This window comes from Chiloscyllium plagiosum, unplaced genomic scaffold, assembly GCF_037043375.1.
Source record: "Chiloscyllium plagiosum isolate Xiang-an unplaced genomic scaffold, Cpla_swu_hap1 HiC_scaffold_45, whole genome shotgun sequence".
Lineage (NCBI taxonomy): Eukaryota > Metazoa > Chordata > Chondrichthyes > Orectolobiformes > Hemiscylliidae > Chiloscyllium > Chiloscyllium plagiosum.
Genome location: NW_028270183.1, coordinates 18,708,964 through 18,727,746, shown reverse-complemented (window position 1 = coordinate 18,727,746; position 18,783 = coordinate 18,708,964). Strand labels below are relative to the sequence as shown.

Below are 18,783 nucleotides of genomic sequence, written 5' to 3'. Positions count from 1 at the left end.
GCGAAAAAGTTACCCCTTAGATCCCTTTTAAATCTTTCCCCCTCTCGTTCTGGACTCCCCCACCCCAAGGAAAATACTTTGTCTACTTATCCTATGATTTTACCCTCATGATTTAATAAACCTCTATAAGGTCACCCCCTCAGTCTCCGACGCTCCGGGATAAACAGCCCCAGCCTACTCAGCCTCTCCCCTTCCTCAAACCCCCCAACCCTGGCAACATCGTTATAAATCTTCTCCGAACCCTTTCAACTTCCACAACATCCTTCCGATAGGAAGGAGACCAGAGTTACACGCAATATTCCAAAAGTGGCCTAACTAATGTCCTGTACAGCCGCAACATGACCTCCCAACTCCGATACTCAGTGCTCTGACCAATAAAGGAAAGCATACAAACACCTTCTTCACTATCCCATCTGTGTTTAGTGTAACCTTGTAGCCTAGATTTCAGATCATCCAGGCACTGAAGCTTGAGTTCAGTGGCATAGCATCTCAGCATGAGGTATTCCATCGTATCGATACCCATCTTACCTCCAGTCACTCCCTCTGTATTATGGAGTAAGTATAGTGCACTCAGTCAGTCAGCTATGTGGCTGTAATGTACAACAGCATTGGTCAGCCCAGAACTCAAACCATGACTCCCCACCGATTTACCACTGCATCTCCCAATAAGGAGTTATCATCAAGACATGATGACGCCCGCTGGAACATGTTAAAAAGCACTTGGGTAAGTACATGAACAGGAAAGGTTTGGAGGGATAAGGACCAGGAGTAGGCAGATGTGACTAGTTTAGTTTGGGATTATGTTCGGCATGGACTGGTTGGGCCGAAGGGTCTGTTTCCGTGCTATATGACTCTACCTGATTATGTTTGTGATGCTGCAGTTGTAGAAATAGTGTTGTTAATAAATGTCAAGACATCTGTCTCATCTCTCTGATTGTTGTATGGGCTAATGTGTGAAAAAAACCCACAAAGCCCATCACTTAATGAAGTGTTGTCTGAGCTGCTCCAGGACATTGGTATCTCAACGCGACAGTGAGCAAGTGTTCTGGGAAGGGCCATTTTTCCGGTGTTACACTGAGGCCCAGTCTTCCCTGTCAGTTATAACATCTCATGGCGCTGCTTTAGAGCTGGGTGAAAGGGATTCTTTCCCAGGTCCTGATGAATATTTATCCCTCCATCAATGTCACAACTGAAAGAAAGGATAATCTGATTATTATCACATTGCTGTTTGCGGGAGATTTCTGTGTGCAAATTGGCTGTCGGTTTTCTGAGGAGAAAGTGAGGTGACAACAGTGTCAGTATTCCAGAAATGACTTCATTTTTTAAAATGTGCTGTGGAATGTCCTAAGGATGTGAAAGGTGCTAGATAAAAGCAGGTTATTCTTTGACTGTTTGACCTGAGCTACGGTGTCCAGGATATAGGCAGATCCTGAACTAAAATGGTTTCATAGGTTTTAACAGCAATTTAATATCAGCTCTGAAATAAATATTGGGAAAGCTGAGCAATCATTAATTGATGCCAAACATGTTACAAACTCCCAGTTTGGGGTGGGGGAGCAAGCAGCATTGTTTGGGGTATGGAGAGGTCTCATAATGACACTTTAGGAGCCAGATCTAGGGCTCCTGATTTAATCTGATGTCTCAGCCAACTAAGTCCACAGTACTCCAGAGCTTTGTTGATGCTCAAGCACTTGTTTAGGTTCCCGGGTGATTAGAAGACTCAGTTCAGGTTAAGGGGAAGGTCACAAGTGATAGTCTGAAGGACCATGATGGCCACAGCTGGAAACAACTGGCAACAAACCTTGCAGAATGGGCTCAGAGGGAGGAAAGGCCTGTTCCTATCGCAGTACTCCAGCAAGGGGCCTAGACAGTCTGTCTGCTTTCAGCTGTCCATCACCTCAACATCAAAACACAAGAGGGAGCATTTCACTCTAGCTTCCACTGTCTGTGTTTTCACTTTGGTGTCGCGATGTTATGTAGGGACATAGGAGCAGGTGTAGGCCATACAGCCCCTCGGGCTCTCCCATTATTATGTGGCCTAATTCCCCTATATCCATCTTTAGCCCTTATCCCTTAATACCTTTGCTTAACAAAAAAAAATCTATCTCAGATTTAAAATTAACAACTGATCCAGCATCCACTCCCATCTGCCGAAGTGCTTCCTAACATCTCTCCTGAACAGTCTGGCCCCAATTCTCAGACAATGTCCCTAGTTCTGGAATCTCTAACCAGTGGAAATAGTTTATCTTTATCTACCCTGTCTTTTCCTCTTTGTATCAGATCATTCCTTAACCCTCTAATTTCTAGAGAAAATAGGCCTCATTTGTATAATCTCTCCTCATAAATTAATCCCTGACATCCAGCTATCATTCTTGTAAACCTACACTGTCCAAGACCAGTCCATCCTCACTAAGGTGTGGTACCTAGATTTGCTCACTATACTCCAAGTAGGGTCTAACCAGGATTTTGTATAATTGCAGCATAACTTCTGCATCCTTGTACTCCAGTTCTCTAGATATAAAGGCGGGCATTCCATTAGCTACCTTGATTATTTTCTGCACCTGTCATTTATGCTCCTGAACCCTCAAGTCTCTTTGGACATCCATTGTATGTAACTTCTTACCACCTAGAGAGTACTTCCCTTTATGTGTTCAAAATGGATAACCTCACAGTTACCTCCATTGAACTCCATCTGCCGCAGCTCTGCCCAGTCGCTTAGTCCATCAATATCCCCTGTAGTTTTATGCTGTCACCTACACTGTATACAATGCTAACTCTCTCTGGTTAATAAACATAACTGCAATGATTCGACATGAATAGCAGGGAACTCCGTGGGGCATGGGTAAACAAATAGTAACCATTGCTCCACAGTTCGGAACATCCTCAGAAAGACCGCGAAATAGTATTTTAAGAAACGGCTAAAAATTCTCTGTTTTAAGAATCAGTAAACTCTCCACCATAATAATGATTTTATTATTATTTTATTTATTTGTCAATAGCAGGGCCAGGATCTGTTTTCCCCATCACAGAATTGTTACCGTATATAGAGGGAGGCCAGTTGTATCTGTACTGGCACCCTGAGCATTTTGCCTAGGTGCCAATTTTGTGGCGTGACCCTGCAAGTTGTTTCTATTTAAATAATCAGCCAATGCCCTCCAGAATGCCCCGATAGAACCTTACTCCACCACACTTCCACGTTGTTCAGCCTAAGATCAGACCACTGGCTGTGTGAAAAACGTGGTAAAAACAATGACTGCAGATGCTGGAAACCAGATTCTGGATCAGTGGTGCTGGAAGAGCACAGCAGTTCAGGCAGCATCCAAGGAGCAGCGAAATCGACGTCTCGGGCAAAAGCCCTTCATCAGGAATAAAGGCAGTGAGCCTGAAGCATGGAGAGATAAGCTAGAGGAGGGTGGGAGTGGGGAGAAAGTAGCATACGTGTTTTCTCAGTTGCTTGTTTTGAAAAGCACTTTGAAACTGCACTTTCTGGTTCTCCATCCATTGATAAGGGGATACAGTTTATTCACTCTGTTCTAAACTTCTATCAAATCTCCCCTCAGCTTAATCCTCCCTAGGTCTCTCCAAGGAAAAAGTTAAAAGTCACAAAGCACCAGGTTATAGTCCAACAGGTTTATTTGGAAGCACTAGCTTTCAGAGCGCTGCTCCTTCATCAGGTAGCTAGTGGGGCAGGGTCATAGGACACAGAATTTATAGTAAAAGATCAAAGTGTCATTCAACTGATGGGATGTATTGAACAATCCTAGATTGCTGTTAAGTCTTTAATCACTTAGAATGGGGATGCAGGTTTTGATTTATTAGTATGTAAATGCCAGAGCTTCTGTCAAGTTATATTCCCGAGATAACATTATTTAAAAAAGAGTGACATCTCAGCTCAGGCAATGCATTAAAGGTGAGAGGTTAGAGTCTGTCAGTATTCAATCTTGAGACTGACTGGTTTGATTTCCAAAATAGGAATTTATTAAAGGTCACATAGACTGACAGCCCCAACCTCTCCCATCTACAGACAGACGTGTACTTTCTCTTCCCTGGAACCATTCTTGTAAGCTCCTCTACATTCTTTCCAATGCATTCACTTCCTTCCTAAGGTGTGGGCTTAGCACTATATTCCAGCTGACCTCTAGCCTGTCTCCTATGTAGCTTAGTTGGCTGGATGGCTGGTCAGTGGTATTAATAGCATGGGTTCAACTGCTGGACTGGCTGAGGTTATCATGAAGGCTCTTATTTCCAGGGTGGCACAGTGGCTCAGTGGTTGGTACTGCGGCCTCACAGGGACCTAGGTTCAATTCCACACTTGGCCAGTGTGTGGAGTTGGCACGTTCACCGTGTAACTCTGCACATCCCCTTTGATTGCTCCAGTTTCCTCCCACAGTCCAAAGATGTGCAGGTTAGGTGGATTAGTTGTGCTAAATTAGTGGATTTGGTGGATTGGCCATGCAAAATTGCCCACAGTGTCCATGAATGTGCAGGCTAGGCCAGTTAGTTGTGTAAATTACTGGGATGGATCCAGATGGTATGCTGATCAGAATGTCAGTGTGGACTCGATGGGCCGAATGGTCTGCTTTTATTCTGTAGGGATTCTATGATTCTCTCCTTGTCTGAGGTATGGTGACTCTCAGGTTGTCTCTCTGTAATGAGAGAGTGGGACAGTGGCAGCTTTGCTTTTATTTCTATAAGTTCAACATAACCCCCCTGTTCCCCTACTTATGAAATTTATAATACTTTATACTTTATTAACAATTCTCTCTAACTGTCCTGTCACCTATCATGACTTGCATCCATATGTACCCAGATGGTCCTACTCCTGCACACCCTTTAGAATAGATCACCTTATTTTGTGATGTCTCTTCATGTTCATTATTCCATCGTACAGCACCTCACATTTCTCTGCATCGACCCTCATCTGCCACGTCTCTGCCCACCCCACCAATTTGTCTATGCCCTTTGGAATTTCTACATTATCTTCCTCACAGTTCACAATTCTTCCCAGCTTTGTATAACCCTCAAATGTTGAAATTGTTCCCCTGCACAGCAAAATCTTGATTATTGTGGTTCAGTGGCTCAGTGGTTAGCACTGCTGCCTCAAGGACCTGGTTTGATTGCAACCTCGGGCAACTGTCCGTGTGGAGTTCGGACCTTCTACCTGTGTCTGTATGGGTATCCTCTGGGTGCTCCGGTTTCCTCCCACAGCCCAAAGATGTGCAGATTAAGTGGATTGGCCATGCCAAATTGCCCATGGTGTTCAGGGATGTGTAGGTGAGTTGCATTAATCAGGGATAAATATACGATAATAGGGAAGGGGAACGGGTCTGGGGGGGGTAAGTGTGGATTTGTTAGCCAAAGGGCCTGTCCCCACATTGTAGGGATTCTATGATTCTGTTGATAGAATCAGGAAAACAAAGAATCCCAATATTGTCCCCTCGGGACCTCTTCCACAAATCTTTGTTCAGCCTGAGAAATGCTGAAAATGTGTTGCTGGAAAAGGGCAGCAGGTCAGGCAGCATCCAAGGAGCAGGAGAATCGACGTTTCGGGCATGAGCCCTTCTTCAGGAATGAGGAAAGTGTGCCCAGCAAGCTAAGATAAAAGGTAGGGAGGAGGGACTTGGGGGAGGGGCTTTGGAAATGCTATAGGTGGAAGGAGGTCAAGGTGAGGGTGATAGGCCAGAGTGGGGGTGGGGGCGGAGAGGTCAGGAAGAAGATTGCAGGTTAGGAAGGTGGTGCTGAGTTCGAGGGATTTGACTGAGACAAGGTGGGGGGAGGGGAAATGAGGAAACTGGAGAAATCGAAGTTCATCCCTTGTGGTTGGAGGGTTCCTAGGTGGAAGATGAGGCGCTCTTCCTGCAGCCGTCGTGTTGCTATGGTCTGGTGATGGAGGAGTCCAAGGACCTGCATGTCCTTGGTGGAGTGGGAGGGGGAGTTGAAGTGTTGAGCGACGGGGTGATTGGGTTGGTTGGTCCGGGTATCCCAGAGGTGTTCTCTGAAACGTTCCGCAAGTAGGCGGCCTGTCTGCCCAATATAGAGGAGGCCACATCGGGTGCAGTGGATGCAGTAAATGATCTGTGTGGAGGTGCAGGTGAATCTGTGGCGGATATGGAAGTGTCCCTTGGGGCCTTGGAGGGAAGTAAAAGGGGAGGTGTGGGTGCAAGTTTTGCATTTCTTGCGTTGCAGGGGAAGGTGCCGGGAGTGGAGGTTGGGTTGGTGGCCCCGTGGCTCAACACTTCAACTGCCCCTCCCACTCCACCAAGGACATGCAGGTCCTTGGACTCCTCCATCGCCAGACCATGGCAACACGACGGTTGGAGGAAGAGCGCCTCATCTTCCGCCTAGGAACCCTCCAACCACAAGGGATGAACTCAGATTTCTCCAGTTTCCTCATTTCCCCTCCCCCACCTTGTCTCAGTCAAATCCCTCAAATTCAGCACCGCCTTCCTAACCTGCAATCTTCTTCCTGACCTCTCCGCCCCCACCCCCTCACCGGCCTATCACCCTCACCTTATCACCCTCACCTTAACCTCCTTCCACCTATCGCATTTCCAACGCCCCTCCCCCAAGTCCATCCTCCCTACCTTTTATCTTAGCCTGCTGAACACACTTTCCTCATTCCTGAAAAAGGGCTCATATCGATTCTCCTGCTCCTTGGATGCTGCCTGACCTGCTGCGCTTTTCCAGCAACACCTTTTCAGCTCTGATCTCCAGCATCTGCAGTCCTCACTTTCACCTCAGCCTGAGAAATATCCCATAACCAATTTCATATCCATGTTGCATGTTCAGTTGAAGAATTCCCACTGTTGTGTGGCTCTAGATTTGAATGCCTTTTGGAAATCTAGCTTGGGCCATTTCTGTCAATCACGTTGCTGTGGATTGGAGTCACATATCAGCCAAGTCACATGAGAATAGCAGAGTTCCTTCTCTGAAGGACATCAGTAGATGGGTTTTTATGCTAATCGACAATGGCTTCAGAGTCCCAATTGCTGAGACTAGCTTTTAATTCTACATTTTATGAACTGAATTTAAATTCCACCAGCAGCCATGGTGGGATTTGAACCTCCACCCCCCCCCCCCAAGCCTTAGTTTAGGCCTCTGGATTACTAGTCCACTGAAAGTGAAAGTCATCATAGCCTCAATGTCTCAGGAGAGAGAGAGAGAGAGAGAGAGAGAGGGAGAGAAGGGACAGGTGGTGGTTTAACCTGAGGGCCACCACGCCTCAGGGTGAGGGGAGAGGTTGAGGAGAGTACTTCATATTAACCTCAGCCAGTGTAGGAATTGAACCCACGCTGTTGGCATCACTCTGTATCAGAGACCAACCAACTGAGGTAACCGACCCTAAGTCTGCTGTGTTACTATCACCACACACTAAGTGTCATTGTGTTATAGATTTTTGCATTAAGCACTGCTGTCAGTATATTTGAACAATTTGATCACTGATTCTGTTTTTTTACAGAGTATTTACAATGACGGCCTTTGGTCAGTTGGCCATCCTGGGCTGTACGTGGATGTTTGGCGGGTTTTATATCCAGAATGCAACCGTTCCGATGATGTACATCTTCACCATATTAAACAGCTTCCAGGGCATGTACATCTTTATCATGCACTGCCTGATGTATAAGAAGGTTAGCACGCCTTCCTTTTATTCATGTCTTCTTCCTCAGACACTCTGGTTTCATCTGTATCCATGAGTTTTCCTGAAGAAACTGGCTTTTCCCAGGATACATTTCATTGTTCCTCTTCACTTTGGGAATACTGCGCTCAATTCTGGTCCCCCTGCTATAGGAGGAATTTTGCTAAACTTGAAAGGGCTCAGAAAAGATTTACATGCATGTTGCCAGAATTGCAGGGTTTGAGTTAGAGGAAGAGGCTCAATGGAGTCATAGAGTCCTACAGCACAGAGATAGGCCCTTTGGCCCAAACTAGTCCATGCCGACCAAAATGTCCATCCATGCTGACTTAATTTCCCTGCACTTGGCCCATACCCTTCTAGTCCTTTCCTATCTATGTATTTAGAGTCATAGAGCTGTGTAGCATGGAAACAGACCCTTCGGTCCAACCTGTCCATGCCGACCAGATATCCCAACCCAATCTACACCCACCTGCCAGCATCTAGGCGATATCCCTCCAAACCCTACCTATTCATATACCCAACCAAATGCCTCTTAAATGTTGCAATTGTACCAGCCTCCACCACATCCTCTGGCAGCTCATTCCATACATGTACCACCCTCTGTGTGAAAAAGTTGCCCCGTAGGTCTCTTTTATATCTTTCCCCTCTCACTCTAAACCCATGCCCTCTCGTTCTGCACTCCCCCACCCCAGGGAAAAGACTTTGCCTATTTATCCTATCCATGCCCCTCATAATTTTGTAAACCTCTATAAGGTCACCCTCAGCCTGCGACGCTCCAGGGAAAACAGCCCCAGCCTGTTCAGCCTCTCCCTGTAGCTCAAATCCTCCAACCCTGGCAACATCCTTGTAAATCTTTTCTGAACCCTTTCAAGTTTCATGACATCTTTCCGATAGGAAGGAGACCAGAATTGCACGCAATATTCCAACAGTGGCCTAACCAATGTCCTGTACAGCCACAACATGACCTCCCAACTTCTGTACTCAATACTCTGACCAATAAAGGAAAGCATACCAAACACCTTCTTCACTATCCTATCTACCTGCGACTCCACTTTCAAGGAGCTATGAACCTGCACTCCAAGGCCTCTTTGTTCAGCAACACTCCCTAGGACCTTACCATTAAGTGTATAAGTCCTGCTAAGATTTGCTTTCCCAAACTGCAGCACCTCGCACTTATCTGAATTAAACTCCATCTGCCACTTCACAGTCCATTGGCCCATTGATCAAGATCCTGTTGTAATCTGAGGTAACCCTCTTCGCTGTCCATTACACCTCCAATTTTGGTGTCATCTGCAAACTTACTAACTGTACCTCTTATGTTCGCATCCAAATCATTTATATAAATGACAAAAAGTAGAGGACCCAGCACCGATACTTGTGGCACTCCACTGGTCACAGGCCTCCAGTCTGAAAAAAAAACCCACCACCACCCTCTGTCTTCTACCTTTGAGCCAGTTCTGTATCCAAGTGGCTAGTTCTCCCTGTATTCCGTGAGATCTAACCTTGCTCATCAGTCTCCCATGGGGAACCTTGTCGAACGCCTTACTGAAGTCCATATAGATCACATCTATCGCTTTGCCCTCATCAATCCTCTTTGTTACTTTCTCAAAAAACTCAATCAAGTTTGTGAGACATGATTTCTCACGCACAAAGCCATGTTGACTATCCCTAATCAGTCCTTGCCTTTCCAAATACATGTACATCCTGTCCGTCAAGATTGCCCACCACCAACGTCAGGCTCACTGGTCTATAGTTCCCTAGCTTGTCTTTACCACCCATCTTAAACAGTGGCACCACGTTAGCCAACCTCCAGTCTTCCAGCACCTCACCTGTGACTATAGATAATACAAATATCTCAGCAAGAGGCCCAGCAATCACTTCTCTAGCTTCCCACAGAGTTCTAGGGTACACCTGATCAGGTCCTGGGGATTTATCCACCTTTACCATTTCAAGACATTTAGCACTACCTCCTCTGTAATATGGACATTTTGCAAGATGTCACCATCAATTCCCCACAGTCTATATCTTCCATGTCCTTTTCCACAGTAAATACTGATGCAAAATACTCATTTAGTATCTGCCCCATTTTCTGTGGCTCCACACAAAGGCCGCCTTGCTGATCTTTGAGGGGCCCTATTCTCTCCCTAGTTACCCTTTTGTTCTTAATGTATTTGTAAAAACCTTTTGGATTCTCTCTAATTCTATTTGCCAAAGCTATCTCATGTCCCCTTTCTGCCCTCCTGATTTCCCTCTTAAGTATACTCCTACTTCCTTTATACTCTTCTAAGGATTCACTCGATCTATCCTGCCTATACCTTACATATGCTTCCTTCTTTTTCTTAACCAAACTCTCAATTTCTTTAGTCATCCAACATTCCCTATAGCTACCAGCCTTTCCTTTCACCTTGACAGGAATATACTTTCTCTACATTCTCGTTATCTCATTTCTGAAGGCTTCCCATTTTCCAGCCATCCCTTTACCTGCGAACATCTGCCCCCAATCAGCTTTCGAAAGTTCTTGCCTAATACTGTCAAAATTTGCCTTTCTCCAATTTAGAACTTCAACTTTTAGATCTGGTCTATCTTTTTCCATCATTATTTTAAATCTAATAGAATTATGGTCGCTGGCTCCAAACTGCTCCCCCACTGCCCTGCCTTATTTCCCAAGAGTAGGTCAAGTTTTGCACCTTCTCTAGTAGGTACATCCACATACTGAATCAGAAAATTGTCTTGTACTCACTTAATAAATTCCTCTCCATCTAAACTCTTAACACGATGGCAGTCCCAGTCTATGTTTGGAAAGTTAAAATCCCCTACCATAACCACTCTATTATTCTTACAGATGGCTGAGATCTCCTTATAAGTTTGTTTCTCAAATTTCCCTCTGACTATTAGGGGGTCTATAAGACAATCCCAATAAAGTTATCCAAATACCTTTTAAATGTTGTTAATGTACCCGCCTCAACCATTTCTTCAGGCAGCTCATTCCACATGCGTACCACCCTCTGTGTAAAAACATTGCCCCTCAGGTTTCCTTTTATTCTTTCCCCTCTAACCTTAAACTGATACCCTCTAGTCCTCGATTCCCCAACCCTGGGGAAAAGACTGAGTGCATTCACCCTATCCATGCCTCTCATGATCTTACACATGCCTATGTAGTTCCCCCCCCCCCTCAGTCTCCTAAAGAAAAATGTCCCAGCTTGTCCAACCATTCCCTGTAACTCAGACCATTGAATCCAGGCAACATCCTTGTAAATTTTTTCTGTACTCATTCCAGTTTAATAACATTCTTCCTGTAACAAGCTGACCAAAACTGAACACAATACTCCAAGTGTGGCCTCACCAATGTCCTGTACAACTGTAACATACCTTCTTAACATCTAAACTCAATGCCCTGACTGATGGAGGCCAGTGTGCCAAAAGCCTCCTTCACTGCCCTATCTACCTGTCACTACTTTCAGAGAACCGTGCACCTGAACTCCAAGGTCCTTATATTCCATTACACTCCTGAAGGCCCTACCATTCACCATGAAACTCCGACCTGGATTTGACTTTCCAAAATGCAACACCTCACACTTATCTATCTTAAACTCCATTTGTCATTTCGCTGCCCACTTCCCCAACTGATCAAGGTCCTGCTGCAATTTCTGATAACCTTCCTCACTGTCCACGATGCCGCCTATTTTAGTATCATTTGCAAACTTACTAATCATGCCTTGTCCATTCTCATCCAAATCACTGCTATAGATAACAAACAGCAATGAGTCAAGCACTGATCCCTGAGGCACTCCACTAGTCACAGGCCTCCAGTCCAACAAGCATCCTTCCAATATTACCCTCAGCTTTCTATCATCAAGCCAATTTTGTATCCAATTTGCCGGCTCCCCCTGGATTCCATGCGATCTAACCTTCCAGAACAGCCTACCATGTGGAACTTTATCAAAGGCCTTACTGACCTTATAGACTACGTGTACCACCTGGCATTTGTCAACTTTCCTGGTCACTTCATCAAAGAACTCTAACAAATTTGTGAAGCATGATCCCCATGCACAAAGCCATGCTGACTACTCCTAATCAAACCCAGTCTTTCCAAATGTATGTATTTCTTATCTCTCAGAATCTTCTCAAGTAACTTACATACCACAGATGTTGAAGCTTACTGGTATATTGTTCCAGGCTTTTCTTTGCAATCCTTCTTGAATAATGGCACGATATTTGCTACCCTCCAGTTTCCCTGGACCTCACCTGTGGCTAACAATGATGCAGAAATATCAGCCAGGGTTCCCACAATTTCTTCTCTAGCCTCTTGCAGTGATCTTGGATATATATCTGGTCAGGACCAGGAGATTTATCCACCTTCATACATTGTAATACATCCAGCACCTCCTCTATTGTGATATGGACTGTCCCCAAGATATGACTGACTTCCCCAAGTTCCCAAGTCTTCATGTCTTTCACCACAACGTCACCCATCTCCTGTGATTCTGCACATACACATGGCTGGGGCTGTTTTCCCTGGAGCTTCAGAGGCTGAGCGGTGAACTTATAGATGTTTATAAAACCATGAGGGGCACGGATAGGGTAAATAGATAAGGTCTTTCCCCAGGGTAGGGGAGTCCAAAACTAAAGGGCATAAGTTTAGGGTGAGAGGGGAAAGATTTAAAAGGGACCTAAAGGGGCAACTTTTTCACACAGAGGGTGGTGCGTGTATGTAATGAGCTGCCAAAGGAAGTGGTGGAGGCTGGTACAATTACAACATTTAAAAGGCATCTGGATGGGTATATGAATGGGAAGGGTTTAGAGGGATATGGGCCAAGTGCTGGTAAATGGGACTAGATTAATTTAGGATATCTGGGCAGCAAGGACACGTTAAACTGAAGGGTCTGTTTCTGTATGACTATGATTTCTGAAACTTGACAATAACCTTTGAGGTTTTCAGTCACAGCATCATAGAGATGTACAGCATGGAAACTGACCTTTGGTCCAATGCGTCCATTCTGGCCAGACATCCTAAATTAATCTAGTCCTATTTATCACCATTTAGCCCATATCCCTCGAAACCCTTCCTATTCATATACCCATCCAGATGCCTTTTAAATGTTGTACCGGCCTCCAGCACTGCCTAAAATCCAATAATGAATTTTGGAGAAATATAATTACACAGAGAGTGATGAAAATGGGGGATTCATTAACCTTTAAAGCAATGACATGAGGTGAATAAGAGGGTTAGACCAAATATATTCATGTGGAGTGGAAACACTGGTGTGGACGGGATGGGTTATCTCTCTGCTATGCTCAATAATTCTGCATTGTATCTACGTTGTTCACTCATATACTGAAACAAATCTGAAACAAGCGCAGAGAATGCTGGAGAAACTCGGCAGGTCTGGCAATATCTGTGGAGAGAGAGAAATAGTTTTGAGTTCTTCAGAAATGGACTCGAAATGTGAACTCTGCTTTGCCTCTCTACAGATGCTGCCAGACCTGCTGAGTTTCTCCGGCATTCTCTGTAGGTTTTTAGATTGCTTTGTAAATGTCCTTTGTCTTGGGGAACGATGGTGTAATAGTGATGTCCCTAGACCGGTACTCCTATAGCCTAAGCTAATGTGTTGGGAATGTGAGTTCACATCCTGTCAAGTCAGCTGTTGGAATTCAAATCCAATTTATCCATCTGGACGATGAAGCTAAGCTGTCAACTATCATTAAAAACCTATCTCATGACTTATAGCAACACTGTTGACTTTTAAATGCATTCTGAAATGGAAAAGCAAGACAGCCTTGTTAGTGATCCCTAAGTCCCATGAATGTAAGAACTCGGAGCAGGAGTAGGCCATCTGTCCCCTCGAGCCTGCTCTGCCATTCAATAAGATCATGGCTGATCCTTACATAGACTCAGCTCCATTTAGCCGCCTTTTCACCATAACCCTTAATTCCTTTACTGTTCAAACATCTACCTGTCTTCCCATTAAAAATATTCAACGTGGTAGGCTCAACTGCTTCACTGGGCAGGGACTTCCACAGATTCACAACCCTCTGGGTGAAGAAGTTCCTCATCTGCTCCCCCTTATTTGGAGATGATGCCCCTTGTTCTAGTTTCATCCAGTCCTGGAAACAACCTCCCTGCTTCTATCTGATCTATTCCCTTTCTAAAAGATCCCCACACATTCTTCAAAATTCAAATGATTATAGTCCCAGTCTACACAATCTCTCCTCATGAGCCAGTCCTCTCAACTGAGAGAGTGAAGGAAATGGAAATTGGTCTAAATTTAATTTCTTGTCAGTATTGAGCTATTATGAGGACTGAAGGCAAGTAGTCACCTTCAGACAATGGGCAGGTATGTCCAGCAGAGAGCACTAGATCAGGACTAGAGCAGAATCCCCTTTGAATGCCTCTCCATTGACAAACACTAAGATCAGATAACTCAACACAAACTGACAGACAGAAGTGGAACCTCCTCAGCACATCTATGTCCCATTGAGCCTGCTCTGCCATTCAATAAGATCACGGCTGTTCCTTTCATGGACTCAGCTCCATTTAGCCGCCTCGTTGAGAACCTGCAAAGGAACTACATTAAAAGGGAAATCACATCTAGAGTAATCAATCCCAGCGATAAATCGAATGTCAAGGAATGAACATAGAACAAGTCCATCTACTTATTGTACAAATCTCAAATCGTGTTTGTCTTTGCTTTTTATAGGTGAGAGACATGTACGTTCGGTGCTTTAGGAAGTGTTTGGGGAGACCATACATATGGACACCCCTTTCCAACTCCAGCTTAAGGACATCCAACCAGGTAAGATACAAATATAAACACAAATCCCGATCAGTCAGGAGAATCAAGAGTTCCAGGGGAAGGGCAGGCACGTGGACAAGAGAAACGTCCGATCAACCATGATCCTATTGAATAGCAGAGCAGGCTCGAAGGGTTAAACGGACTACTCCTGTGTCTATTTCTTATGTTCAAACTCTTCCATCAAGTTATGGATAGGAAAGGTTTAGAGGGATACCACACGCAGACAAATGGGACTAGTTCAGTTTAGGAAACCTGGTCAGCATGAACGAGTCGGGCAGTAGGGTCTGTTTCCATGCTGTATGATCCAACGACTCAATAAATCCTTGTCACTGACTAATATCTATGAAACCATAGACTAGAAGTTGTGTGAAACATTAGGATGTCCTGCTTTCACATTTCAATAAATACAGCCACCATTTCCATGTAACTGATCCAAGATTGGAATCAGACACTGCCACATCATTCTTGGCAGCAGTATCTCAGCCTCACAACAAAATCACACATTACTCAAAGAAAGACATTAGAATTTCACAGTTATATTCATTCAATGCTTCTATTTTGGTGTCAGCCCGTGACTCTGTTCATAGCACTCGATGCTAGAAGAAGGCGGCGCAGTTTAAAGACAATGGGGTCTTCTGTTTAACAGGAAGAAAGAGTCACAGAGATGTACAACACAGAAACAGTCCAACCCCTCCATTCTAACCAGATATCGGAAATTAATCTAGTCCCATTTGCCAGCATTTGGCCCATATCCCTCTAAACCTTTCCTTTTCATATACCCATCCAGACTCCTCTTAAATGTTGTAATTGTTCCTCTGGCAGCTCATTCCATACACACACCATCCTCTGATTGAAAAGGTCACCCCTTAGATCCCATTTAAATCTTTCCCCTCTCACCTTAAACCTATGCCCTCTAGTTCTGGAGTTCCCCTACACGGGGAAAAAGACCCAATCCATGCCCCTCATGATTCTATAAGGTCACCCCTCAGCCTCCAACGCTCCAGAGAAAATAGCCCCAACCTATCCAATCTCTCCCTGTAGCTCAAATCCTCTAACTCCGGCAACATCCTTGTAAATATTTTCTGCACCCTTTCAAGTTTCACAACATCCTTCCAAAAGCAGGGAGACAAGAATTGAACACAGTATTCCAAAAGTGGCCAAACCAATGTCCTGTATAGCCACCACGTGACATCCTATATTCAGTGCACTGACCGGTAAAGACAAGCATATCTAATGCCTTCTTCACCACCCTATCTACCTGAGACTCCAATTTCAAAGAACCATGAACCCACACTCCAAGGTCTCTTTGTTCAACAACACTCTCCAGGACCTTACCATCAAGTTGAGGAATAAATATTGGTGACCAGGGAAGACATCCCTTCTCTTCTTTGAACAGTGGACACAGAGTCACTTACACTCACCTGAGAGTGCAGGTGAGATTTGGTTCAAAATTCACCCAAACGGTGAGACCTCAGAGATTGCAGCACTTGCACAGTACTGCACTGGGAAACATCAGCTTAGCTTTCAGTGCACTAGTCTCAGAAAGCTGGGTTTAAAATCTGACTTTCTGACTCAGAGACAAAGGTGAGTATCACTGAGACACAGCCAACACTTCGAACCACATTGGAGAGATTTTTGTTTGTATTAAAAACAGACATCATCCCAAGAACTTGCTTTGTCTAACTCACTGTTTGTCTCTTCCCTTTTGTAGGGTCGGAGAAGCGTCCAGGAGACAGAATCGACATCCGGTGCAGTTCAGTGACGTAGTTGTGAACTTGCTGGACTGTAACTTCTTGCTGTACCATGTGGCTTCAGGTTTTACCACTTGCTGCCATACAGTCATCAAGCCCCAGGCATCTTAGTTTATAACAGACCAGGGCTACACAGGAACACTTTCTCTCTCTATTGTAATTTGGCACTGCTCATTCTCAAACACTGGGAAGTCCCAAAGATGGGTAACAATTTGGGGAATATAACATGGGATTAGCTGCCAATAGGCATTCTCCCTGGTTTATCTAGCTTAACACTTGTCGCTCATCCAATATCTACAAACAATTTTAGTTCATTGTTGCTTTAGGGACCTTGTGGTATCCAAATGGGTTACTGTGTTTCCTTCACTCTGTTGGTGACTGCACTTTGAAAAGTACTTTTTTAGCTGCAAAGCATTCTGGGGTATCATTAGATGATCAAATGCAACTTCTTTCTTTAAATGAAGTTTAAAAATTGTCAACATCTGTACTACATTAGAATCTGTAACATATAGCTCTGATTTGCCTCTTTTGTTAAATGATATTTTCACAGTGGAGATGCTAGTTTTGGAGATCTGTAGGCACAGAAGGGATATGAACATAAAGAATCTAAGTGGTGCATTTATCTCCCCAGGTTAAAGTCTATCATTCTGTTGCTGTTAATTCAGATTCCCAGGAGGTAATGGTGTTTTAGACAGAACGGACATTAAAGGACACATAATTCTCACAATATGACCACTGATTATCCTCCGTCCAGGCAGCATGATTTCAAATCCTACCATGGCATGTTTGAGAACTTGAAATTGGCTTAATCAAAAAAAAAAGTAATAACCACAAACTTATGTAAATTGTCGTAAAACCCCAATTCGTCCATTGAAGACTTCCTCCCCCAATCCTATCTGTACATGAATTCAGAAAACTAACAGTGGGCTGCATTGAATGGTCCACCACCCTTCTCTCAGATCAACTGGATGTGGCAGTTTCCTAAAGATGTTCAGATCTGAGGGTAAAAAAGTTCTTTATTTCAGCACTTGCTCAGAAATCTCGACACCATCCAGGACAAAGCATCTCGCTCGCTCAGCACTCCATCCACCACTGCCAATAGTCGCTCCCTCCACCACTGACGCTCAGTATCAGCAGTGTGTACCACCTGAAGGATGGACTGCAGCAACTCACCTTTGACAGCTTCCAAATACCACCACCACTTGAAAGGACAAGGGCATCGGATACATGGGAACACCACCCCCCTGAAAGTTCCCCTCCAAGCCACTTGCCACCCTGACTTGGAAATGTCTCACCATATCTTCACTGTCACGAGGTCAAAAGCCTGGAATTCACTCCCTGATTGCATTCAGAGTTGACCTACAGCACGTGGACTGCAGTGGTTCAAGAAGGCACCACTTTGTTGAGGATAATTAAAGTTAGGCAAACATGCTGGCCCAGCCAGTAATGCCGACACTCAATGAACAGATATATAGAGAAACGCTCATGTGGACTGCAAGTGCTATCGGAACAAGTACTCCCCCATAATTCACCCAAACAGCCAGAATAAGCTGAAAAAGGAGAAGAACGTATGTGGGCTATTTACCTCTCAAACCTGATGCGTCATTAAGTTCAATCTTGATGAGTGGCAGTCCAACTCCATTTACCCACATGGGTTCTGTAACACTTACAGAAAGACTTCTCCTTTAGTCATTAAACTAAAGAGTGTCTCATAGCGAGTGCCTGAACCTTTCTTCAAGTAACAGTCACATTTCTAACATTTGTATTCAAACTGTGTGACGAGAGTTGGGAATCTGACCAGACCATGGCCTGAGCTGATGTAACTATCTCCAGAAATGAGAATTGCGTCAGAGATGTCTGCTGACCTTTACATGGAGGACACAATGCTTAAAGAGGACCAAAAAGAGACAATGAAAGGGAGGGATAGCAGGGTGGAGTCGTCTAAGTGAATCATCGTTGCTTGAAGCTGCTTGAATCATTTATCGGTTAACATCTGAAATCGTAAAGTGATGGATAGTTTGGCACCGAGACTAAGAAAGGGAGGGACGAGAATAATGGCAGGCAGAACAAATTTGAAAGCATGGAAAATATCAGAGGCAATTCAAAATGCTTTAAAAAATATTTTTGTCTGTCAACAATGGCCGGGAAATCTAAAAGGAAATTTGATTGTGTAAATATGAAAGAATCTGGTACTCGTCAAGTAAGATTAAATATTGCTAAGAATGTATATTTGTATGATAGAAAATCTCTATTAAGATATTAACTGTTATTTCACTGAAATGCAGATAAAATCTGTGCCTCTAGAATGTAATAAATATAGATTTCAATCTAAATTTTGTGTAATTGTTCTATAACACACAAATTATCAACAATTTCATCACATTGCAGAACTGTATAAATGGTGCTGCTATTATGCTATTTTCTTATAATACGGGATTGCAAGAGAACGGAATAACCGTGTTATAGCAGAAATGACTGTATAGAGGTTGTATCACCAATTAAACTCTTAGTTTGCAAGCAAGAGCCAATTGTGACCCACATTTCACTGTCAAAGCAGCAGTAGTCTCAACAAAATGTGCCCAAACATCTCTTTGATCTGAAT

General features: G+C 44.1%; 1 protein-coding gene across 1 annotated transcript in view; it reads left to right on the top strand.

The window, feature by feature from the left end:
* LOC122552179 (adhesion G protein-coupled receptor E3-like) overlaps positions 1-18,514 on the top strand; it is an 87,393-nt gene extending 68,879 nt beyond the window's left edge. The window contains exons 14-16 of the mRNA XM_087983112.1: positions 7,460-7,628; positions 14,335-14,430; positions 16,142-18,514. Coding sequence (XP_087839238.1) covers positions 7,460-7,628; positions 14,335-14,430; positions 16,142-16,192 — 316 coding nt within the window. The 3' untranslated portion in view covers positions 16,193-18,514. The remainder of the gene's footprint in view (positions 1-7,459; positions 7,629-14,334; positions 14,431-16,141) is intronic.
* Positions 18,515-18,783: the final 269 nt, after the last annotated feature.